The 26,814-nt window shown below is 34.5% G+C and overlaps 1 protein-coding gene across 1 annotated transcript in view; it reads left to right on the top strand.

The window, feature by feature from the left end:
* The first annotated feature begins 3,130 nt into the window (after positions 1–3,130).
* LOC131876500 (histone chaperone ASF1-like) overlaps positions 3,131–26,814 on the top strand; it is a 107,510-nt gene continuing 83,826 nt past the window's right edge. Inside the window, exons 1-2 of the mRNA XM_059221918.1 lie at positions 3,131–3,241; positions 3,467–3,700. Coding sequence (XP_059077901.1) covers positions 3,131–3,241; positions 3,467–3,700 — 345 coding nt within the window. The remainder of the gene's footprint in view (positions 3,242–3,466; positions 3,701–26,814) is intronic.

Below are 26,814 nucleotides of genomic sequence, written 5' to 3'. Positions count from 1 at the left end.
GAATCTTACTATTGCTAGAAATAAAAGAAAAGAACTTCACGAGAAGATGCAGAATGACAATGATGAAAAGGAAACTCTTAATGAGCTTGTGAACAAATTGAGGCAAGAAAACATGACTATGAGGAATGAAATGCAAGATATGACTATGAGATTTTGTAAAGACATTGAAGACAGGAAGAAAAATGAAGATGACTTGACTAAGAGACTCAATGATGCTGGAAATGAAAAATTAAGACTCGGTCATGAAAATGATATGTTAAAGACAGATCTGATTCACATGCAACATGATAAAACTGGACTTATGAGACAAATGGGAATTCTGGAAAATGAGTTGGCTACTACAAATCAACATAAAGAGAAATTCAAGAAAATTTCAGAAGATCTTGATGATATGCTGAAAAGTCAGAAACCTAATGGAGATACTAATGGACTTGGATTTGAAGTTGGAGAAAGTTCTGATACTGCAAACAATCACGATCATAGTAAATCGGTAAGACAACCTAATGCTTAAAAATTTAATGGGAAATGCTTTAACTGTAACAAGTCTGATCATAGAGAAAATCACTGTAGATCTAGAAACAATCAGAACATTAATGCACCCACCGGTCAATGTTCCAAATGCAACAAAGTTGGTCATAATTCAGAAAACTGCAGAATGAATGTGAGTTGTTATGTTTGTGGAAGATTTGGGAACTTATCTAATCAATGCAAAACACAAACCGGCATAGGATATGGAAAGGCTATTCAGAAGAATACTATGACTTGTTATGCTTGTAACAAAATTGGACATATTGCAAAATTTTGTAGAAGCAAGACTTCACCAACAAACAATAAAGGACCCAGTTTGAAAGGCAAAGAAAAGGTTGACGAGGTAAAGAAAGAATTTTCAAAAAAATAGATTAGAAAGATGGATCAAAATGTTGATGAGACTATTTCTTCACCGGTAGAACAGAGTATTACTCCACCGGCAGGAAATTCCTCATCCAGCTTAGAAGTAACCCTTTGGGGGTATTACAGCAAGTTGAATATCATGTAGATTACTCTGGGTAGATGGTGAGAAGAAAGATTTCTTCTTTACCAGTAGATGTGTTAAGTTTTCACTTAACCGGCGAGCATTTATTGCGGTTTTTGAAAGAAATTTCATTAAAAATCATTGGTTTTCCCTCTTTTTTGATTCACCGAGCATTCAAACTAGTAGAGAGCATGAAATTTGAGTGAAAGCATTCAAGGTGAAGAAGTGAAGCGATTTCTTTCAAGTACTCAAACATTATTAGGCAGCTTAAGGTATTTTTCAAATGGCTTCCTCTTCTGCTCCTGAATTTATTGCAAACCCTACTATTGTGGAAATTGTAAAATGCCCTAGGCCCATTTTCAAAATTATTCCCGAGATAGCTAAGCAAGATGATTCCATAGGCGCATTTTCAAAAATTCCTAAAGGTGTAGCTTATGCTGAAGACCCTAGGATTTATATTCACTGCAATATTGAAGAATTGGGTTCTGAGGAAGTGTTAAAGATATTTAAAACCATAATTTGTGATGAAAATGGAAATGTCAAACCTGAACAAGATTATTGAGACTTTAGGTTTTGTGGAAATCTTGAACATCCCTGAATTTCCAAAGGAAGTAGTGAGAATTGTCCTAAGTAGGGCACATGGAGAATTTCTTTGGTTAGATAATGTCTGCAAATTCACCCTGCAAGCAATTAGGGCAGTGACAGGTTTACCCTCAACTGGCAGTAGACCATAAAAGACAAGGAAGGTACCTAACAACATGGTCATGATCTTAACCAGAGCAACATTTGATAGTAGATCTCTGAGAGTAAATGACATCAAGGATATCAATGTGAGATTCATAAGTATGATTTTAGGTTACAAGACTACACATGCAAATAGACTTAACTCAGTTTCTAGTCTTTGCATTAAAAGTGCTTATGATATGGTGAATAATAATGAAAAAATAGATGTGTGTGAATGACTGAAGGATGAACTAGTAGATAACTTGAAAAATATGAAAGGTGAAAAGAAAGCGACATTTCATTTTGGTAATCTTTTAGTATGCTTTATGTTGTATTTCTCAAAACAAATTCCCAGTATTGGACAAAAAGATTTTGGATATGACATACCGGTAGGCAAACAATTGCAAGAAGCTTTCACCGGCATGGGTACTTCCAGGAAAAACAATATAACTAAATATTTCAAATCCTTCCAAGCCAAAATGAAAACCAGAGAGAGACTACCACAAAGTATAGTAGATAAATATGATAAGGAAATGTGTTTTGTGATTAAGAAAGATGAAATATGGATGGAAGCAGTTCTTCCTAGAACTGTATGGGTAACTAAAATGGGGTATGAGGCTGATGTGAATATTATTGAGACTTATGCTAAAGCCTTGTTAGAAACACCTAGAAAACCAATAGAAAAAGTTTTTGGTAGTGCAGAAAGAATTGAGAGTGATGTACAAACAATGAAACAAAGAAAGAAAAGAGAAAAGTACATAAGGAGTGCATCAAAATAGGTAAAGGAAATAAAAGAAAATGTTATGAGCCTTACTGGAATAAAGGAAAGTGAACTAGAAGGATTGCAACTGGAGGCACATATTTCACCGGTTGGTACATCATCTGACAGTGAGATACTTGTTGAATTTAAGAGAGTTAATAGGAAGAGAAAACCCTCACCGATACCCTCTCCTCCACCCAAGAAAACAAGAACTCTTAGAAAGAAGCAACAAGTGATAAGACAACTAGCAAAGAATTTAACACCCAAGAAGAAACAGAAACAGGTTATACCACCTTCGGATAATTTGTGAATGAAATCACTGATGACGGTAACTTGGCAAATGTGAGCAAGTTGTATAACACAATCACTTATTCAAAAAAGGAAAGTGTTGAAATAGTATAATTCTACATCTGGACATATACAAGAAAGTGTTAATTGAAGTTGTAGATGACTTACCAAATGATCTATATAGAAGGTTAGATGCAAAGAGGATTGCAATAATGGAGTTAGACAAGAAACTTAAGGTTGAAAAACTTCTAGTTGTACATCCAGTTAACTCTAAAGAGGAGATTGATGAATTAATTTGTAAAGCTAACAGATCAGATTTTGCTAGTGGTCACTGGCAACTGAGCTTAATGGTTGGTAGAGTTAATGACATTGCAGAGGAAACAGCTGACAAATGGGATATCTTTTTTGTAGAAAAGAAAAAACAGGAAGAATTAAACCAACCCAAGAAAACATTTAAGGTTTATCAAAAGGATAAGGACAAAGGGAAAGGTAAAGTTGGTGGAATACCAAACATCAAAATAACTGACAACCTACCACCACCCTTGGATACTACATTGGTACATATTGATGATACACTGGCCATTGAAAATGTGGACATAACACATAATGATACTAACCCTAAATCAGAAATTCTATTCACCATGAATGTTGATACTCAGGAAGTGAACATTGTTGTGGACAAGGACAGCACAGAGGTACATAATGATATTGCTAGCAGTAGAAACATTGTTGAGCAACTAGTAGAAAATGTTGAGGTTGAAATACAAACAGAGCATACAGAGCAACCTTTGGACAGTGGAATGAATATTGGTAGTATAGATGCTGACACTGAGAAACTTACAAAGACAGAGAAACCAACAGAGATACCGACAACTGATAACACAGAGAAACCAACAGAGAAACCGACAGAGGCACAGGTACATACTGAGATAGTGAAACCAGTAATCACTGAGAAACCCAAACCATTACTAGCTGAAATGGAAACTCAGACTGATCCACCAGAGGTTGATACAAGCAAATTGGTTACTAATACTAGAAGCACTGAAATAATAAAGGAAGTTGGTCAGACATCCGGATTCAGACCTACTAATGTGACAGAAGTACTTCTGGACTCTATTAAAAAGATAACTGACTATAATTTATTGGCCTATAAGGAAATTGATGATACAATACCTATTCTTATGATGATTGCACCAAAATGTAATGTAGATCATGTAAAGGAATCTTTAGGTCAGTTAGACACATTGTCTAAATTTATTGTTGGAAATGTAATAACAGATGATAAAGTAAATGAGGATACATTCAAAGAGAAAATAGAAAAAGAAAAGGAAAAAATTTTTAAGGAGACGATAAAGAAGTGCACCGAACATATTAACACACTTTTACTAGCACTGAATACAACAATTTTGGAGTATAAGGAACTGTACAGAGAAACATGCAAGCCACATCTGTTGACCCAGGACATTGAAAAAGAAATAAGTAGAGTACAAAAGGAAATTGATGATATAGTTGATAACATTATTGGTTCATCCGAACCTATATCAGTTATTGAGCAAGAAATAGCAGGATTTGAGAAAAAGTTGGAGAAATTTGAGAAGGAAAAAGCAAGGATCAAGGCAAATGCCAGAGAACTTAAGTATAAACTTAGTCCTAAATTGGATAACTTTATCTCTCTGAGAAATGAGATCTCTAAGGCATTAATTCAATGAGAAAGATCACCCAAAGAGAATATGCATCATCTCACCGGCACGATCCAGTGAACTAAGGCAACCATGAATGATAGCAACAGATTCATGCAGAGTTTAAATTTGGTTTTGGCTGACATATTTCAGATTGTAACCAATCAGTTACAAACCTTAAGGTGAAATTTTACCTCGTTTGACTATTTTTGACAACCTTTGTCATTGATTTCAAAGGGGGAGTAGTGGACAGAGAAAAATGGATATTCAAAGGAGATCATCTGCTCAGGGGGAGCACATATTTTTGGTAAATTTTTGGACTTCACTTTTTGGAAATAGTTTTTGGATTTTTCTCATGAGTGTTGCCATCAATGTCAAAGGGGGAGATTGTTGGCATTATACACTCTAGTGAGAAATGATGGTGTTGTCATTGATGGAAACCTATTGGCAACCTACTGGCAACCTTCAGGAAACCTTGTGGCATTCATCTGGTAAACCACCGATAGGCACCGGCAGTGGCAACAATGCATATCGGCACCCCAGCCAACAGGAATAGACTTTTGTTTATTGTATTTAATTATAATTATCTTTTGTAAAGCTGACATGGCATATTGTAATAGACTCGTATATGTATGAGATCTTGTAAATCATTTTGAGAGATGAGATGAAATAGGAATGAGTGAATAATAAGGAAGATGTATGGGAATGCATAAGGCAGATTTTGTATAAGGTTTATGGTTATAGTATGAGCTTAAACCAATACTGAACATGGCATAGTTGATGCTGATTTGAAGCAATACATTGTATTGGATTTTTATAATCCATTTTGTAAGTCAGTGAGACTTCTATTTTGTAGATTGAGCAGTGAGCTCTAGGTAGTTGGCCTTCTTGCATGTGCAGGCCCCTCATTGTTGTTGGCATTATAACAGACAATAAGAGATTGTTGGCATTTCAATTAGGATATTGAGAAGGTTGTTGATGATTATGGATATAACTGATTAAGGATGTTTACTGTCTTAATACTATTATTTTGTCATTGATGTCAAGAAATTGATTTTCTAATTTAGTATGATGTTGCCATATCTTAAGAAGTATGATTTGATGAGTATAAAGATGTCAGTAAAAGACACAGAAAGAATGTGATGAATAAGGGGAGGATTAAGTTATTCAATGGGCAACTATTACCGAGATAGACAATGATGAGATCATGATGTTTAGATTGTTTTGATATCCTACATATGTTGTTTATTGTAAGGTTAATACTATACTATGTTACCGAGAAAAGGACCTAGTCGGTAAACCCTAAGGAACCTAGTCGGTAAACCCTAAGGTTATCGCTATCGGTTAATGAAGGCGGAATGTCTACCGAGTGAAGTTTAGCATTTATCGAGTTGCAACAAAATGCATTAAATGATTAAAAGTGTTATTTAATGAAGGAAGCTGATGAGTTGGAACTAATTAAATGATTGGTATGTCGTGCATGAAGTTTGTTAAAAAATCTATGGCAAAGGAAAATCGGTAGAAAGATCTACAGCGTAGATTGAACCGCAATACCTTAGCACAAGTTCCAAGAAATGTATGCAAGTTCCAAGGCGAGGTAAAACATTTTCAGATCGAAGGATACATTGAACGTGGTCAAGTTTAAAGATCTGATGGCTATGATTGAGCATGGGATATGTGATCAAGGAGATTAAGTGATTAGAAAATTGTTTATAAATAAGGAACTATTGATAAACAATGCATGCGAGCAAGTGTAAGCACAGGGATGCTACATAGTGATTACCGAGCATAGAAGCTTGAAGACCTGTTTGAATAGGTTTTTATTACTATTATTTTGTAAAGTGATAGAAAATCTCTTAACCGAGTGGACTTAACAGTCTTATTTGTAAAACCCTCTAGCAAGGTGACATTCTGATTGAGTGTTTGAAATCCTTTAACGAGGTCACTTCTAACAAGGTGAAGATCCTAACAGATCTGAGGGAAATCCCTTAACCGGGTCACATCTAGCAATGTGTTTGTAATCTTTAATAGGATTTGCTTTTAACCGAGCATACTCTAGAAGAATATATTTCTTAGTGGGTCCAAAATCCCACAGTGGTTTTCCCTATTTCAGTTTCCACGTTAAATCTGGTGTTATGAGTGTTATGATGTTTATATGCTTTTGAGTTTGCATGTTTAGCAGTTTTGGTTATATTACTGAAGTATATGTTACCGAGGTTGAATCTGTTATTTTTATGGAAGATTAAGTTTGTATGATTCAACCCCCCCCCCCCCACTCTCATCCTACTAGCTTGGCATTTGTACTTACATTAAGTGTCAGAGCTTTGGACTCTGGAAGAAAAAGTTTAAAGGTACTTGAGGCAAAGATCTAAAGATGTATGAGAGGGATGCACCGAAGCTGAACAAGTCAAGTTTCTCTACATGGAAGAAAAGGATGAAGCTACACCTATCAGGAGTTGGAGAATACGTTGTATATTATCTTGAGAATGATTTCATTACACCTAGCACCTATCCATTGACAATGGAAGAGATAAAGGCAAAGCAAGAACATGTTCAAGCAATGATTGAAATAACATTTGCATTGACCGACTCAAAGTTTAATGATCTAGAACACTGCAATGATGCCAAGGCAATGTGGGACAAGCTCATAACTATGTATGGCGGTGATGAACATGTTCAAAGAGAAAAAGTGGATAATCTAAATGAAGGTGAGAACATAACCCAGTACAGTAGAAGAGCAAAAGTGGATAGTCTGAATGAAGGACAACTTGAATCTATGAGGATGAATGAAGGTGAGAACATAACCCAGTATAGTACAAGACTAAAGGACATTGTCAATCAAATCAAAGGAGTAGGAGGAACCATTGAAGAAAAGGATGTCACAACTAAGTTATTGAGAACCCTTCTACCTGCTTATGTAATCAATGAATTGAGGTCTATACCCAATATGCCAGTTTCTTTGGATGCTACTATTGGTAAGCTACATGCATTTGAGTTAAGTAATTTTGATAATAGTGGGTCTTCGGTAAATAAAGTTGAATCTAAATTTAGTTCTTTTCATCTTGATGAATCTGATGATTACAATGATAGAAAGTATAAGTATTCTGAAGGGAATCATAGTGGAGCAAGTGAAAGATTTCATAAGAACATGGAAGAAGTACACAAACTGTATGAGGAAATCAAAAAGCAAGAAGAGTTTGAAGCACTATTAGCCAGAAGGTTACCAAGAGGCAAAGGTAAGTATAAAGGAAAGCTACCTTTGAAATGTTTCAATTGTGATAAGATAGGACATATGGCTTCTAACTATCCTGACAAAGATTCTACTGAAAAGAGAGATTACCAAGATGACAAACAGAAAAATAATCATTATAAAGGACACCAAGACTTTAGAAGAAGAGATAGAAAGTCATGCCTAATAGCTAATGAGGAATCCAATGATGATAAATCAGATGAAACTGATACAGAGGAAGTAGTTTATGTCGCTATCAAAGATGGATCAGATGAAGAAAGGTATGAAGAAAAAGCCCTAATATCTCACATATATACTAATGATTCATGGATCATAGATAGTGGATGCTCACATCACATGATAGGTGATAAACACAAGTTTGTTATGTTAGAAGATTATGATGGAGGTTATGTAATATTTGGTAATGATACACCATGTCTGGTAAAAGGTAAAGGACCCATAACACTTCTTGACAATGCTAAATGTAATGATGTTTATTGGGTTGAAGGATTGAAATACAATTTGTTGAGTGTAGCAAAGCTAAACAACACAGGTTACCGAATAGAATTTCAGAAAGGAATTGTCAAAGTTCATGACAAGCATGGAAAGTTAGCTGCTATCAGGACACAAACAAAAGGTAACACATTTCACCTTGACTCAACTCGGAACAAGTGTCTGTATGCAAAGATAGATGATACCTAGTTATGGCATAAAAGGTTTTGTCATGTAAATTTTGATAATCTGATCAAAATAAGTAATAAGCACTGAGTAAGAGGTCTACCGAGTTTGGAAAAACCTAAGAATGCTATGTGCCAAGGATGCCAGATGGGTAAAATGACAAGATAAAGATTTACAAGTAAGTCCTACACTTCTAAGGGAATTTTAGATCTTGTGCACACTGATCTTGGTCCTATGAAAATTCAAAGTTATTATGGAGATAAATATTTCATATTATTTGTGGATGATTATTCAAGGATGATGTCAGTTATGTTTTTAAAAGAAAAGTCAAAAGCTTTTCAAATGTTTAAATGGTACAAGGCAAGAGTTGAAAATGAAACAGGAAGACAACTGAAATGTCTTAGATCAGATAGAGGAGGAGAGTTTACCTCTGATGAATTTAACTTATTTGCAATGATCATGGTATAAAAAGACAAGTCTCTGCACCAATAACTCCACTGCAAAATGGGATAGCTGAGAGAAGAAACGGATCTATTGTTGATTGTGCCAGAACCTTGATGATTGAAAAGAAAGTGCCACAAACATTTTGGAGAGAAGCAATAAGCACAGCAGTTTACACCCTAAACCAAGTACGACTGAAGAAAGGAACTTTGAAGACACCATATGAAATCTGGTATGACAAGAAACCTAATGTAAGTTACTTCAAAATCTTTGGAAGTAGATGCTATGTACACAAAGATGATAGAAATGGAAAGTTTGATCAAAAAAGTGAAGAAGGAACATTTCTTGGTTATTCTTCTAGAAGTAAATAATTTAAATGTCTGATCAAATCATCTAACAAAATAGTAGAAAGTGCAAATGTGAAAATAGATGAATTTGCAGAAAGAAATGATGAAGGAAACTCTATGGAACCAGAAGATTATGAAGAATTTGTCTATGTTCAACCGACAAGTCCTACCGAGAGAGTTACTGAAGAAAATGAAGATAAAGTCCAGTTACCGAGTGATCATACAGAGCCTACTGAGATTGTATTAGCCAAGTATGTCAGAAGGAATCATGCATCAAGTCAAATTATAGGAGATAAAGATGATCCAGTGATGATAAGGAACAAACTGAGACAGAACACATGTCTGATATCTGAATTTGAACCAAGAATAGTGAAAGAGGCATTTAATAGTGAAGATTGGACAAATTCTATGACAGAAGAGATTGATCAAATCAATAAGAATGACACATGGACACTGGTCCCAAGATCGAAGGACAAAAATGTAATCGGTACAAAGTTTTTTTTCAGAAACAAGCTGAATGAAAAAGGTGAGGTCATTCTAAATAAAGCAAGACTAGTTTGCAAAGGATATGCTCAAGAATAGGGAATTGATTATGGTGAGAATTTTGCACCTGTGGAAAGACTTGAAGGAGTAAGAACATTGTTGGCATACGTTGCTTTCAAAAATTTCAAGGTATATCAAATGGATGTCAAATCTGCATTTCTGAATGATATATTAGAAGAAGAAGTTTTTCTTGAACAACTTGAAGGATTTGTTGAAGACAAGAATAAAGATCAGGTATGTAAATTGAACAAAGCTTTATATGGTCTGAAACAAGCACCTAGAGCATGGTATGAAAGATTGCACTCTTATTTAATCAAGATTGGTTTTATAAAGACAAGTGAAAACAGCAATATGTACATGAAGAATGATGAAACTAGAATACTAATCTCAGCCATATTTGTTGATGATATTATCTTTTGTGGAAATGACTCTTTATGCAAGAACTTTGGAAATGAAATGACCAAAGAATTTGAGATGTCATTAATCGGTGAGATAAAGTATTTTATAGGTTTACAGATACTACAAATGAAAGATGAGATTTTCATTACTCAATCCAAGTACAAAAAGGAAATCTTGAAGAAATTTGGAATGGAGGATTCAAAACCAGTAAGTACTCCTATGACTACCAACTATAAATTATCAAAGAATGATGAATCTACATCTGTTGATGAGACACTTTACCGATCTATGATTGGAAAGCTACAATATGTTGTTCACAGCAAATCAGACATAGCACATGCAGTAGGTATAGTTGCAAGATTTTCTGTAGATCCCAAGGAAACACACATGACAGCAATCAAGAGATTTTTCAGATACTTGAAAGGCACTGAAGATTATAGCTTAGTATATAACAAGAGAAATGACTTTGATTTAAAAGTTTATACTGATGCTAATTGGGCAGGCAACATTGATGACAGAAAAAGCACAAGTGGAGGAGCTTTCTTTTTAGGAGAAAGACTAGTGAGTTGGCTTAGCAAGAAACAAGGATGTGTTTCACAGTCAACAACAGAAGCTGAATATGTTTCTACAACATTGAATTGTACCAATATAGCATGGATCAAACAACTGTTGGAAGGTATAAATGAGAAAGTTACCAAGCCAGTAACTATATTCTGTGACAATACTAGTGCCATTAACATTTCAAAGAATCATGTTATGCACTCTAAGACAAAGCACATCTCTATCAAATATCATTATCTTAGAGAAGAAGCTCAAGAGAAGAAAGTGGTGTTGGAATATGTAAGCACAAAGGAACAAATAGCAGATATCTTCACCAAGCCACTGCCAAGGGACACTTTTGAGTATCTAAAAAGCAAGTTAGGGGTCCTACCCTTATCTTCTAATCACTGACAGAGTTTGGTGAAAGCATCAATTTGATGAATCTATAGAATATTATGTGTGGATTGATGCTTATTTAACCACTTTAGGATGTTTTCTAAAGGTGTGTAGGAAACAAATACAGGGAATAGGAATTGAAGACATAATGCTCTGACCGAGACTAAGTTGACACATAGCAGCAAGGAATTCACTTCTCAGCGGAAGAAATCATGTTTTAGTTCTTTACTTTTTGGCATTGTTGTCAAAGGCGGAGAAGACTATTGTATGGGGGAGAAGTTTGATGATAGGGGGAGAGCATTTTAGAATCTCACAGCAATCTGAATCAATTAGGTCAAATCAATTGGTTTTGCCATCAATGCCAAAGGGGGAGATTGTTGGCATTTCAATTAGGATATTGAGAAGGTTTTTGATGATTATAGATATAACTGATTAAGGATGTTTACTGTCTTAAAATTATTATTTTGTCATTGATGTCAAGAAATTGATTTTCTAATTCAGTATGATGTTACCATTTCTTAAGAAGTATGATTTGATGAGTATAAAGATGTCGGTAAAAGACACAGAAAGAATGTGATGAATAAGGGGAGGATTAACTTATTCAATGGGAAACTATTACCGAGTTAGACAATGATGATATCATGATGTTTAGATTGTTTTGATATCCTACATACGTTGTTGATTGTAAGGTTAATACTATACTATGTTACTAAGCAAAGAACCTAGTCGGTAAACCCCAAGGAACCTAGTCGGTAAACGCTAAGGTTATCACTATCGGTTAATGAAGGCGGTATGTCTACCGAGTGAAGTTTACTATTTACCGAGTTGCAACTGAGCTGTAACAAAATGCATTAAATAATTAAAAGCGTTATTTAACAAAGGAAGCTGATGAGCTGGAACTGATTAAATGATTGGTATGTCGTGCATGAAGTTTGTTAAAGAATCTATGGCAAAGGAAAATTGGCAGAAAGATCTACAGTGCAGATTGAACCGCAATACCTTAGCACAAGTTCCAAGAAATGTATGCAAGTTCCAAGGTGAGGTAAAACATTTTCAGATTGAAGGATACATTGAACCTAGTCAAGTTTAAAGATCTGATGGCTATGATTGAGCATGGGATATGTGATCAAGGAGATTAAGCGGTTAGCAAATTGTTTATAAATAAGGAACTATTGATAAACAATGTATGCTGGCAAGTGTAAGCATACGGATGCTACATAGTGATTACCGAGCATAGAAGCTTGAAGACCTATTTGAATAATGGAGTAGAAAGCCCAGCTGAGGGACAAGATAAGTCCTATGACTAGATTGTATTGAGCAAATAAAAATCTTCTTTAGCATTTTAGATGTGAAGTTGCAGATAGATTTTTATTACTGTCATTTTGTAAAGTGACAGAAAATCTCTTAACTGATTGGACTTAATAGTCTTATTTGTAAAACCCTCTAGCAAGGTGACATTCTGATTGAGTGTTTGAAATCCTTTAACAAGGTCACTTCTAACAAGGTGAAGATCTTAACAGATCTGAGGGAAATCCCTTAACTGGGTCACATCTAGCAATGTGTTTGTAATCTTTAACAGGATTTGCTTTTAACCGAGCATACTCTAGAAGAGTATATTTCTTAGTGGGTCCAAAATCCCATAGTGGTTTCTCCCTATTTGGGTTTCCATGTTAAATCTGGTGTTATGAGTGTTATGATGTTTATATGCTTATGAGTTTGCATGTTTAGCAGTTTTGGTTATATTACTGAAGTATATGTTACCGAGGTTGAATCTGTTGTTTTTATGGAAGATTAAGTTTGTATGATTCAAACCCCCCTCTCATCCTGTTAGCTTGGCATCTGTACTTACATTAAGTATCATAACTATTAATTGTAAGTAATATTTATTCATTGGCCAGTGAGTGAATATTGTGGGTCACAAATCCCACTGAGGTTTTTCCCACATCGGGTTTCCTCGTTAAACATCTTGTGTTATGGGGTTTTTCTATGTTGTCTTTATTGTTCTTGTTTACTGCATTAATTCTTATTTACCGGTACACTATTTTGGAATGCAAAATACTTAATAAGGTTAAATATTATGTACACCAGTTAGATATTGATTCACCCCCCCCCCCTCTCAGTATCTTTGGGATTATCATTAAGCCTAGCAGCAAGAACCATGATAATGGAAGAAAATCTACCTCATATGTACTGGACAGAAGCAATGAATACAGTAGTTTATACTTTCAATAGAGTTCACATCAAAGGTGAAACCTATAAGACCCCTTAGGAACTATGGTTCGGTCATATTCCTACTCTTAAATAGTTTAAAATATTTGGAAGCAAATGCTATATTAGGAGTGATGAGTCTATTGGTTGATCCTAGAAGTTATGAAGGAATATTTCTTGGTTATTCAACTACAAGAAAGGCATATAGATGTTATAATAAAAGACTCCAGAAAATCATTGAAAGTACTAATGTGAAGATAGATGAACATTTTAGAGGAGAATCAAGATCTATAGGTTTTGAACCGGTAGTAGAAATGATTATAAATGAACCGGAATAGATTCCACCGGAACATGATGAAGAACTAGTCACACCGGTATCATCAGAAAACTCAACTGTGACTGAAGAACAACAACCTGTAAGTGGAAATCAAAATAAACCCCCAAGTATGTAAGATTGAATCATTCTAGAAAATCAGATAATTAGAAATAAAAATCAAGGTGTTATGACAAGAGGAAGATTAGAAAATGAAGAGGTATGTTTAATTTCTCAAGTTGAACTAGCATCAGTTGTTTAAGCATGTCAAGATAAACATTGGATAAAAGCAATGGAAGATGAATTAGAACATATTGAAAATAATAATACTTGGACATTAGTTCCCCGACCCAAAGACAAAAATGTAATTGGAACTAAATGGGTATTTAGAAATAAACTTAATGAAGATGGTGAAAAAATCATAAACAAAGCAAGATTAGTTTGTAAAGTTTATTCTCAGAAAGAAGGAATTGATTATAATGAAACCTTTGCACTAGTAGCCAAAATTGAAGCAGTAAGACTGTTTCTTGCATTTGCAGCTCACAAAAACTATAAGGTTTATTAGATGGATGTAAAATGTGCATTTTTTGAATGGAGATCTTGAAGAAGAAGTTTACATTGAGATGTCTGATGGATTTTCATTAACAAATAAGGATATGGTTTTCAGGTTAAGGAAAGCTTTATATGGATTAAAGCAAGCTCCCAGGGCTTTGTATGCTAGACTGGATAAATATCTTATAAAACTTGGATACACAAAAGGTAATGCTGACAATAATTTGTATTATAAAATCACCAATGATGACATTTTGGTTATTGAATTATTTGTGGATGATATCATTTTTGGAGGAGAAGAAGGGTTATGTAAAGACTTTGCTAACAAGATGCAGGAAGAATTTGAAATGTCCATGATTGGAGAGATAAAAAAAAAAATTTAGGTTTGCAGATTTCTCAAACAGATAAAGGTATATCATATGTCAAACAAAATACTTGAAGGAACTCTTGAAGAAATTTGGAATGGAAAACTTCAAACCGGTAAGCACTCTTATGACTACAACTGATAAATTGACATTAAAGGATGATTCAGCTCCTCTAAATCTGACAAGGTACAAATCTATGATTGGAGGATTATTGTATTTAACACAAACCAGACCTGATATAATGAATGTAGTGTGTATTGTTTCAATATTTCAAAGCAATCCTAAAGAAAATCATGAAAACTACAATAAAAAGGATTTTCCGGTACCTACAAGGAACAACAAATCTTGGTTTATGGTATCCTAAGGATGACAATATTGAGTTATGTGCATATGATGCAAATTGGGTAGGAGATGTGGATGACAGAAAGAGTACCACTGGCGATGAATTCTTTCTTGGCAGAAGATTAATTTCATGGATCAGCAAGAAGTAGACTTTTACATTATTATCTATAGCAGAAGCAAAATATGTTGCAGCAACAACTAATTGCACTCAGGTATTATGGATCAAGCAAATGTTGAAGGATATCAAGGTAAAATACAAAGAACCGGTAATTATTTATTGGGATAATTCAACAGCAATAGATATATCAAAGAATCCAGTATTTCACTCTAAAACAAAGCATGTTTCTATTAAGTATAATTTTCTAAAAGAAAATGTTGAAGCAAATGAGGTGAGATTGGTTTATGTGAATACTAAAGAGCAAATTGCAGATATTTTTACAAAGCCTTTGTCTAAGGAAACATTTGAATATCTCAGAGAGAAGATTGGGGCAATCACCCCATTGGCAAAGACTTGAATGATGAAGATTGGCATCAAACCGATAGGGACTAATAGATGAAGGATAGCTACTTCTCAGGGGGAGTAGTTAGTTGTATGTTATGTTTTGACTTTGATTCTTGACTACTTTGGCATTTGATGTCAAAGGGGGGGAGATGTCTATGGAAAAACATTGTACTTAGAGAGATGTATTTTGGTTTTGGTTATATTGTTTTTGTTTATGGTACAGAACTTTGTATTGATCTATTCTGGGAGATTGTTGGTATTTGGGATTTTGTTTTTGGCACTTAGATGTTTTTCAGTCTAGTGTTTCCATCAATGTCAAAGGGGGAGATTGTTGGTATTATGGATGACTTTGTCATGTGTTGCATTGGTTTTATCATTGATGTCAACACTTATCTTTCTAGAGGTCTACATTGTTGATTTGGCACTCTGGTTATATTGGTTTGTTGTTGAACCGGCACATTGTGGTCCCAGTAAGGATATTGGCTTATGCACAGTCATCAGTATATGTTTCACCAGCAGCTTATATGTTTCATCAACAACTTATATGTTTCATTGGCAAATCAGGAAGTTGATGATGACTTGTTATCATCTGGAGATCATTTGGTTATGTCGAAGACATGGATTGGATGTTTGCATTTGGAATTTTGTATATTGGACTAATTGGGTTCACATATTTGCCTTAATCAGTAGATAGGTCTAGGTTATGGACTGGTACAAGATATCATGTTCTAGATCAGCACGACACGTTTTGGAAATGGTTTATTGATTGTATAATGTGTAAATGTGTTGAGGCTGACATATTGTATTGCATCAAGACTTATTTTGTAAATGTAATATCTTTAGGGAGCCGACCTAATCATGAGGTCTTAGGTTTTGTATAAATAATTGTAAGATGTATGAATGTATGTGTGAGTGTGTGTATGTACAAATATTGAAGATCATTGTGAAGAGCGAAAATAAGTAGATCCTTGTGCAAATCACGTAGATATTATCTGAAGGTTGAAGGAAAAGTTATGAAGGTGTTTGGCACTCATGGTCAGAGCTTAAACCGGTACTAAATCCAGCATTGTAGATTCTATACTGAAGCAGTACATTTTTATTTGATTTAACCATCCAATTGTAGTTAGTGGGACTCCTATTTTGTGATTGAGCGGTGAGCTCTAGGCGGTTGGCCTTTCTGCATGTGCAGACCCCATTATTGTATTCACTTACTATCTGTAGTAGTTTCATCTGATTGTGGGTAAGGTTTCCTAGCATGGTTTTTCGCCTTACAGGGTTTCGACGTCAAAATATTTATGTCATGTGTTGTGGATGTGTTTTGCTTTCTGTTTCATGCATTAAGTTGTACTAGAATTGCTATAACTGTTAATCTGTTTTACCGGCACTTAGTTGCTTAACTGCTAAATCCACTTTGATATGTTATGTTAACCGGCAGCAATCTAAAATATGTTTTACTTATGTCAGTAAAGAATTTGGATGTTTTGGTTAAAAGGTTTTAAGATTTTCGGAGCTGTTTTACTGTTATTTTGTTATAACAATCAACCGGTTTAACTTATCAGTATTATTGCATTTGAAGATCAGCATTTAAACTAGACAGTTTAAAGTTTGCACTGAGAGGTTGTTTTTGAGAATGGTGAAAGTTTATGTCAGTTTTCTATCTATTGATTTGCCCCTCCCTCTTAGTAATTTACTGGATCCTTATTATTTCATCATACCATTAGATCCTATGGCATCTAACAGTTCAAGTTCATCTATTGTTGTTTTCCAAAGAGAAATTCCTAGGCTTGATGGAAAAAATTATAGGGTATGGAAGATTCGGATGGAGACTCATCTGAGATAACTTGGCAAGGAGATTTTGGAGATCACTGAGAATGGATATAAACCTCATAATCTGGTATCTGGAAATCCTCCTCTGATGGGCTTGGATAAGGACATGGCAAATGATTGTAGAGCTAGAGAAGCCCTTTTGTGTGCACTTTCTGGCAAGAAAATTATGGGACTAACTGACAAATCTACTGCCAAGTCTATATGGGATAAATTGGAGACTCTGAATGAAAGTGACCCTAATGTTAAAATTGTTAAACTTGATGGTTACCGAGTAAGGTATGAGAACTTGAAGATGGAAGAAGAATAAAGGATTATTACTTTTATGGAGAGAGTTAATGAAATTTTTATGATAATTCAATGTTGTGGTGGATCTCTCAGTGAAGATGAAATAGTTTCTAAATTACTGAGAGCTTTTCCACTAGCTTATAAGATGAAGGCTATTGTAATTAATGAGCTGAGAACTATGGCAAACACCTATGTTAATAGGGATACCTTGGTTGGGAAGTTATCTACTTTTGAGCTTGAGGAATTCGGACCTTCTAGAGCTGTAAAATTTGAACCTGCTTTCCATGCATCTACATCATCTACCGGCAAGAGTGACTGGAAAGATTTATATGCAAAGGAACTAGAGGATATGAAGAAATAAGATGATGAGTTTGAGCAACTTGAAGCCTTGTTTGCTAGAAGAGTACCTAAAGGACCGGTAGGAAGTAAGTATGAAGGAAAAACACCTTTTAAATGTTTTGCATGTAATAAGATAGGTCATTTTCCATCTAGATGTCCTGAAAGGAATTCAAGATTTGAAGAAAGAGCTAGAAGATCTTTTAGGCCTAACCAAGATTATCAGAACAAGCATAAGTACAGGAAAAACAAAGACAAATCATGCTACTTTGTTAATGAGGAAGGTGTAACTAAATCTGATGATGAACTGACACAAGATTCAGCTAGTGGATCCGGCAATGGAAAGGAATGGGTATTTTTGGTTATCAAGGAAAATAATCTGGTACCTGGAGAGAAGGCCCTTGCTACTAAAATTGAAGACAAGGATGAATGGGTAATAGGCAGTGGATGTTCACATCATATGACTAGAGATAAAAGGAAATTCTTATCTTTGCAAGAATTTGATTGTGGCCTGGTTAGATTTGGAGATGACAAAGCATGCATAATTAAGGGAAGAGGAACAATATCATTGGATGGTAAGCATAACACTGATAATGTTTATTATGTTAAACGTTTAAGGCATAATCTTTTGAGTGTAGGATAGTTTGTGGATAAGGGATGTCATTTACAGTTCAAGGATGGAAAATACAAGATTATCAACAGACCTAGATTGGAGATTGCAACCGATACATAGACTAAAGGTAATATCTTTCATTTGAACTTTGGTTAGAAGACATGTTTGATTGCACAAATTTATGAGAGTTGGCTATGGTATAAGAGGTTGTGCCATGTGAATTTTGATTGCATTGTGAAGATCAGTTCTACTAAGGTAGTTAGAGATATACCTAAGATTGTAAAGCCCTATAATCTGGTATGTAAGGAATGTCAAATGGGAAAGCAAGTCAGAACATCTTTTAAGAGTATACAAGACAAATCTAATGATGTTCTTGATCTTAATCATACTAATTTGTGTCGTCCTTCTAGAATCAAAATTTTTTAGGGTGATAGATATTTCATGCTAATCATTGATGACTATTCAAGAATGATGTGGGTTACTTTTCTAAGGGAGAAGTCTGAAGCATTTCAGAAGTTTAAAATCTTCAAAGCTAAAGTTGAGATAGAGAAATGATTGAATATTAAATTCTTAAGGTCAGATCAGGGTGGATAATTCACATTCGATGAATTTAACAGCTATTGTGAGAAGAATGGGATAAGGATACAATTGTCTGCACCCGAGACACCTCAGTAGAATGGAGTTGTGGAAAGGAAGAACAGGGCTATCTTGGATGCAGCTAGAACTATTATGATGGAAGCTAATCTTCCTTATGTATACTAGAGAGAAGTTGTAAGCTCGGCGGTATACACATTCAACAGCGTTCATATCAAAGGAGATACCAGTAAGACACTTTATGAGTTATGGTTTGGCCATATACCAACAATTAAGTATTTCACAATCTTTGGTAGTAAATGCTATATCAAAAGAGATGATTTCATTGGAAAGTTTGATCCTAGATGTGATGGAGGATTATTTCTTGCTTATTCTAATGAAAGCAAAGCATATAGATGTTACAACAAAAAATTACAAAGAATTGTGGAGAGCACTAATGTCAAGGTGGATGAGCAGAACAAAAGTCAAATCAGAACTTATGAGAGAGAACTAGTAGTGGAAATGATCATAATTAAACTGGTAGCACTTACACCAGAACAAAATGTTCAACCAGTTACTCCAGTAGTATCAGAAAATTTGACAGTAACTAAAGATCAAGATAGAGGAATAGAAAATCAGAAGACTCCTAGGTATGTAAAGTTGAATCATTCAGAAGATCATACCATTGGAGACAAAAACAAAGGAGTGATGACAAGAAGAAGGTTGGAAGCTAATGAGGTATGTTTAATTTCTCAAGTTGAACTGGCATCAATAATTGAAGCTTGTAAAGATGAATGTTGGATGAAAGCTATGGAAGAAGAATTAGATCAGATAGAAAAGAATAATATATGGACTTTAGTTCCCCAGCCTAAAAATAAGAATGTTATTGGAACTAAATGGGTATTTAGGAATAAATTGAATGAAGATGGTCAAGTTGTGAGGAATAAAGTTAGATTGGTTTGTAAAGGATATTCTCATAAGGAAGGAATGGATTATGACGAAACCTTTGAATCAGTAGCTAGGATTGAAGTTGTGAGATTATTTCTTGCTTCTGCAGCACATAATAACTACAAGGTTTATCAGATGAATGTCAAGTGTGTATTTTTGAATGGAGATCTTGAAGAGGAAGTTTATATTGAGAAACTTGATGGATTTTCACTTTCAGGTGACAAAAACATGGTTTGCAGGTTAAAGAAAGCTTTATATGGATTGAAACAAGCCCCTAGAGCATGGTATGCAAGACTGGATAAATATCTTTTGAAGCTTGATTTCACTAAAGGTAATGCTAACAGTAATTTATATTATAAGATCACTGATGATGACATATTGATTATTGAAGTCATTGTTGATGATATCATTTTTGGAGGTGAAGGTAAGTTGTGTATGGAATTCTCTAACAATATGAAGAATGAATTTCAGATGTCTATGATTGGGAAGATGAAATTTTTCTTAGCTTTTCTAGATTACTCAGACTGACAATGGTATTTTCATCTATAAAACTAAGTATGCTAGGGAGTTGTTAAAGAAATTTGGTATGGAAAATTCTAAACCGGTTAGAACACCTATGGTTACTAGTGATTAATTGACAAAGAAAGATACATATACACCAGTAAATCCTACAAGGTACAAGTCTATGATTGGAGGTTTGTTATATTTGACTCAAACTAGAATGGATATAATGAATGTAGTTTGTATTGTATCAAGATATCAGAGTGATCCTAGAGAAAATCATGAGAGTGCGGTGAAAATAATTTTTAGGTATTTGCAGGGAACAAGTGAATATGGTTTGTGGTATCCTAAAAATAATGACTTTACATTATGTGTGTATACAGATGCAGATTGGGTTGGAGATGCTGATGACCGGAAGAGCACATCTAGTGGAGTTTTCTTTCTTGGAAAGAAACTTGTTTCATGGATCAGAAAGAAATAGTCATGTACTTCTTTATCTACTACTAAAGTTGAGTATGTTGTTGTTGCTACTAACTGTAGACAAGTTCTATGGATGAAGCAAATGTTGAAGGATATGAAGGTGGATTGTAATGAACCGGTAGTTATTCACTGTGATAACTCTTATGCTATTGACATATCAAAGAATCCGATATTTCAAACTAAGATAAAGCACATATCTATCAAGTATAAATTTTTGAAGGAGAAGGTGGAAGCAAATGAAGTCAGACTAGTTTATGTGAACACTAAAAAGTAAATTACAGACATCTTCACTAAACCTTTGCCTAAAGAATTATTTGAGTACTTCAGAGACATATTGGGGGTTTTTTCCCCTCTGGTAGAGACCTAAGTGATGTTGATTGGCATCAATCTGGTATGCATTATCAGAGCAATTACTCATTCTGGATTGATATGGTGGTGCTACTACTCAAGGGAAGTAGTCAGCTGTAAGAATCAAAGGATTTATGATTTTTTTTTATGTTTATGTCAGATTTATGGCATTGATGTCAAAGGGGGAGAGATATATGTAAAAAATAGAGCTTAATAGAATATCATTCAAAGGGGGAGAGATCAGAGCTTAAAAAATATATATTCATTACGGGAGTTTGGTTTAGAGCTTCATTTCTATATCATCTTGTGGGAGATTGTTGGTTGTCTTCCGTAGGGGGAGACTTATTTGGCATTTCTTGGCACTTGGATGTTTTTCACATCTAGTGTTGCCATCAATGCCAAAGGGGGAGATTTTTGGCCATTTCAAGGAATTTATTATGTGTTCCATTGATGTTTTGTCATTGATGGCAACACTGGTTGTTTTGGTTGTATACTAGTTTCCGATTAGTTCCGGTAGAGTGGTTAGATTATGATATTGATCTAGTATGCCCTGGTATGCATTGGTTTGTGAATTGATTTGGATCTATCATTCATACTATTCAAATGTGTATCATAATCAGTTGGTTCGGGATATGATGGCTCGGATGCTATCATTTGTTCTAGTAAGCCTTTTGGTCACTAGTAAGGGTTTTATCGGTAGAGCTTTGTTGAAGATCTTTTGATGCACATGATAAGTGGTGTTGGTGCAGCTTCTAGATGGCTTTTGGGATATTGTTGGTTATCTTGTTTGTGTTCTAGTTCAATGGTGGTGTTGGATTTGGTTTATGGCAACCTATTTTGAGTCTGGTATTGTAGTGTCAAAAAATTGTGCCTCCTATAATTTTAACCACATTTGAGGTCCTCACCTTGGTGACGACATCCTCCTTCCCAGCCGAGACCCCTTTTCTGAACCTTCACCCTTGGGTTCTTCCTTGCTCAAGACCTATTCCTGCCTCTAGACCCTGTCCGGACCCCAAAGTAGGGCAAGACAAGGGTGTGGCGCTCATGTCCCCACCTCTAGGGTGGTCCTATGATGGGTTTACCCAATCTTCTATGCGTAATCCAACTTCGGGGTTTGCATTTCCTCTTTGTCAGTCTTCAGTGATTGAAAATTAATCCTTGAGGCATGTATAAAAGGAGATTCAATTCCCTCATTTGAAAAAATTAAAGTTGATCATAAGCAAGCATAGGCGAAGATATACATCATCAAGCATTCAAGCATTCAAGTCTTCTTTATTCATCCATTGAAGCAATATTACAACATTCATTTGCAAGTATGTGTGTGTTAGGGTTTTGTCATGTTACATGTCATTTCATGCAACACTTGTGATTACATTCAAGAAGCAAAGCAATCATCATCAACAAATTGCAAATCTATAAGATATACATTTTCATTGTTTAAATTCAAGCATTTGCAATTAATTTCTTTCAAGGTTGATTCCTCAACCAGGGTTTGACTAAGGCAAACCCCTATCCACAACTCTTCTTCCCCTCTTTTTTGTGTGTAGGTTGCAGGTGTGCAGTTGTAATTGTAGGTTTGGGCTTCATTTGTAGAGACAGAAGAAACCTTTTTGTTTCACGGATTTTGTGGAGGACCATGTACACTGTCGCCACAGTCCTGACGAATTTTCACCAAATTTGTAGGATAGATCTATATTAGTCTAATCATCTTAGATCCAAAGTTACAGTGTGATCCCGAACCGATAGCTCCTCATTTCACTCAATTTCTCTTTTTGTTCTACATAGTCAACAAGTCAACTTTCCTATTTACAAAAGAGGGCAAATCACACTTCAACCCTTGCAATCCACTTGGAATTCACATCCTTATTTCCCTTGGATTTTGATCTAGTTAATCCAAGCCCCTCTCTTGAATGTAAAGTTCCTCAAAGCGAAAATCATCCTAGTGACTTACTTTCTCTCTCCTAGGTGGGGAGTCACTAGGGTTCAATTTTGCACTTTACATTTTGGTGAACTCGACATCTTACACATTCATTCTGATTTCTCATTATTAGATCTGATTAATTGCTATTTCAATTTCAAATTTTCATTTCCAAGTTTGATCTATTTGCAAATTTTAAAGGTTAATGGCATAAAAACCCTAATTTTTCATTTTGAGAAAATTAAGCTTGTGAAGTGTAAAATTTTAATTACTTGTTTCAGATCTGATTTCTATTTCAAAATTGAAATTCAAATTTGTCTCTTTATTTTGAAAATTCAATCATTAAATCATAAAACCCTAATTTTTAAGATTCTTCTATTTTCGACCTTTAACTGCAAGTTTGACTGCTCTAGACATCTCTGAATTGGTTGTTTTTTTGGATTTCACATTAAAATCATAATCTCTATCATCCCTGAAAAATTTCAAAAAAACTTGGTCAGACCATGTACACTTTCGCCAAGATCCTCGAGTTTTTTCCCAAAATTTTGGGAGATAGAATTGACTGTATTTTTCTGCTCAAATCCAGAAAATTGAGGTACTTTATCAATTTTAAAACCCTTTAAGGTCAAACACAAATTCCAAATTCATCAAATTCACAATTTCAAATAATTTTCATAAATAGGTCCTAATTTTAGATCTGCTTTTCCAGCTATAGACACATAAATATGTCCACTAGATTAAATAAATATTTAATAAATTTATTTGATACACTAATATTCCTCTATTAATTAAATTCACATTTAATTCATTCATTCAACCCCCATTCTACTATTTTAATTTAATAAATTACATAAATTGATTTAAATTAAAATCCCTACCTATAACCCAGTTATTAAATAAATCTAATTTATTTAATTTCCCTCATTCCTCTCATTTAAATAAATCAACATTTATTTAAAAACACAAATCAAATTCTCCTTTTAAATAAATCAATATTTATTTAAAATCCCACCCCACTTGCATTTTCCTACAAATACAAGTTGCACAAATGAATAGATTTTATTTCTAAATAAAATCTTATTTTCTCTCACCTGCCAAACCCACTTACCCATAACATCTTTCTAGATTCTTCTAACCCCCCTCTAATTAGCCTAATCCCCCTCTCTAATCATTTGCACATTCCCAAACAAAGGTCACTTCTCAAAAAGGCCTCAAAGTCTTTGAAATGCATTAAAGGATTTTATTCTCTAAACAAGTTAACCCCCAAAGTCTTTTAAAGCCGTTATGGCTCTTACATAACCATTAATGGTTAACTCAACTTACCCACATGGTTAGAGACTTTCCCTCTAACTCAGCCCTCATTTAACTCATGGGTCTCTTCAAGAATTCATTGCTTTGATCATGGTTATCCCCATTAACTCTTGCACAAGAGTTTATCCATTGGATAAAAGCATTACCCTTAGATAAAAGCTTTATCCACTAACTCGAGCCTAACCAAACCCTCCTAAGGTAACTCTCATGTCATATCAAGCATTTAATGCTTCTTCCCTCTCCTCTCAAGCTATCTCATGTTGATACTTGTCATCATGGGATTGGGTTGTCATCACATGGATCCCAAACCCATCAATCCTAGCCCTTCACAAGTTCACTCAATCTTGGCCATTCAATCAACATTTTTCCCTATAAAAGGACCTCATTTCTCAAGAAAAAGAGAAACAATTTTGCATTTTTATTATACTTGAATGTTCATAGAGCTTTCTCATAGCAATCTTATTCTAGACATTTGCATAATAATAGATTTTAGATCATCTTTCAACCATTTTCAAATCTTCATGTCATCCATGGTTTTGTGTTAAAGGCTGAGAGCTACTTACAATCACCCATTTGGATCTTGGAGAGGAGAAGAGCAAGGGAAGAACATTTATGAGCATCTTTGGGGGCATCTTGGGGAGTTTTCTTTCTCTCTTTCATTTATGTATGCTTTTCATTGTTTGCTTTATATCTCTCTTGGTATGCATCTTAAGGTTTTTGAGTTCATTTGTGTTTAGTTTTGGTTGGAACTAATCTATTAATGTTTGAACTTGTGTTTGTGCTTGGTGCACCTTTTGCATTGCATCACCAGCAAATTCTGATTTTAATTAAGAGACTTTCAATGGTAATTAATAAATTGGATTTACTTGCTCTTCCGCATATGATTACATTGATTTTTGCATATATTTACTACAATCATGTGTCGGATAGGAGTTTCTTTCATTTCCTATTGCTTCTCTTTATTCATAGCACTTGGTCATATTGTGTTGTTAGGATTTCTAAATTATTTTCTTTTCAATTAGATCTCAAAGATTGCATGGATCATTTATGTTGCATTATGGTGATATTGTTAACAAAATGCATTTCCTATGTTACTCACCTTAAAGCTTTTGTAGATACTAAACCTAGATATCCTAACCTTTGTACTTCTCCTAGGGTATCTTGTGTGGATGATATGAGACCTAATGCTTTAACCAATGATCTCTCTAAAAAAGAGAAAGCATTGGAAAGTAACATGAATCCATCTTCTTCTCATACACATAGCCTTGAGCAAGGGGGGCAAAATCAAAACATCATTATTCTCCTAAGACCTATCTTCAACATCAAAGTATATTTAGGGAGGATGATGTCATGCATTTTATTCATGACCTTTCCCCTTGCATAGAAATCACTAAAAATGAGCTTTTAGATGATGAAGATGTTCTTCCCCAATCTTCCAAAAAGGATAGGCTTGATAAAGGAAAGGATATTGTCATTTCACATGATACTCCTTCTTCATCTACAAATCATTTTCTTCCTCCTTACACATCATATTTTAAAGAAATTCATGATCTCGATCCTCCATCTAGTCAATTGCAACATTATTATAGTCATGGCTTTCATATAATTACAAAAAAAGGTTTTAAAGGACAAGGAATTGGGAAATTTGAGCATGGAATTTGTGTCCCTATAAGTCATCCTACACAAACTACTACAAGAGGCCTAGAAACTGGTACCCCTCTTTCTATGGATGAATTATTTAGGCTCCAAAACTTTAAAGATTATCTTCAAAGACAACAAATCAAAAGAGCCCGTAAGAATGCTTCTTCTTCAAAACGTCCTTTTTGTTCATTTCATCAAACTCATGACCATAATGCTTATGATTTCCCTGATTTTCAAAAATCTATTCAAGGCGGCATAGATAGTGGCAAAATTAGAATTATGGATAATGAAATTTCTTCTCCTAACATACCCTCTCCTTTATGACAAGACGATATTTACCATCCTGATAGTTTAGTTGCAAGAATCTATTGGAGATTGAAATATGACAACATTTCCTTTCCTCCTCAAAATAAAAACAAAAATCTTAAGCAAGTGAAAGGTATTGAATACTACATTTTTCATTATTTATATTCACATTCTCTTGGAAAATGTTATGCATTTAAGAAATTTGTTCAACTACAATATGATCTTGCACAAATTTGTGTCACAATAGATCTAGTTGTATTTCTTGGTAAAAACATAGTGCCTTAGCAATTCTTTTCCCTTCATGTTTCTCTTCACCCTATGGCATAACTAGCCCATTTAACAGGAGCTCTTTATCATTTCTGGTGGTATTGTTTCAATTTTACATACTTTGGGGCAGCAACATGAAGTCC

This window comes from Cryptomeria japonica, chromosome 6, assembly GCF_030272615.1.
Source record: "Cryptomeria japonica chromosome 6, Sugi_1.0, whole genome shotgun sequence".
NCBI lineage: Eukaryota > Viridiplantae > Streptophyta > Pinopsida > Cupressales > Cupressaceae > Cryptomeria > Cryptomeria japonica.
Note: the sequence above shows the minus strand (reverse complement) of the source record. Positions and strands in the feature narration are given on the sequence as shown.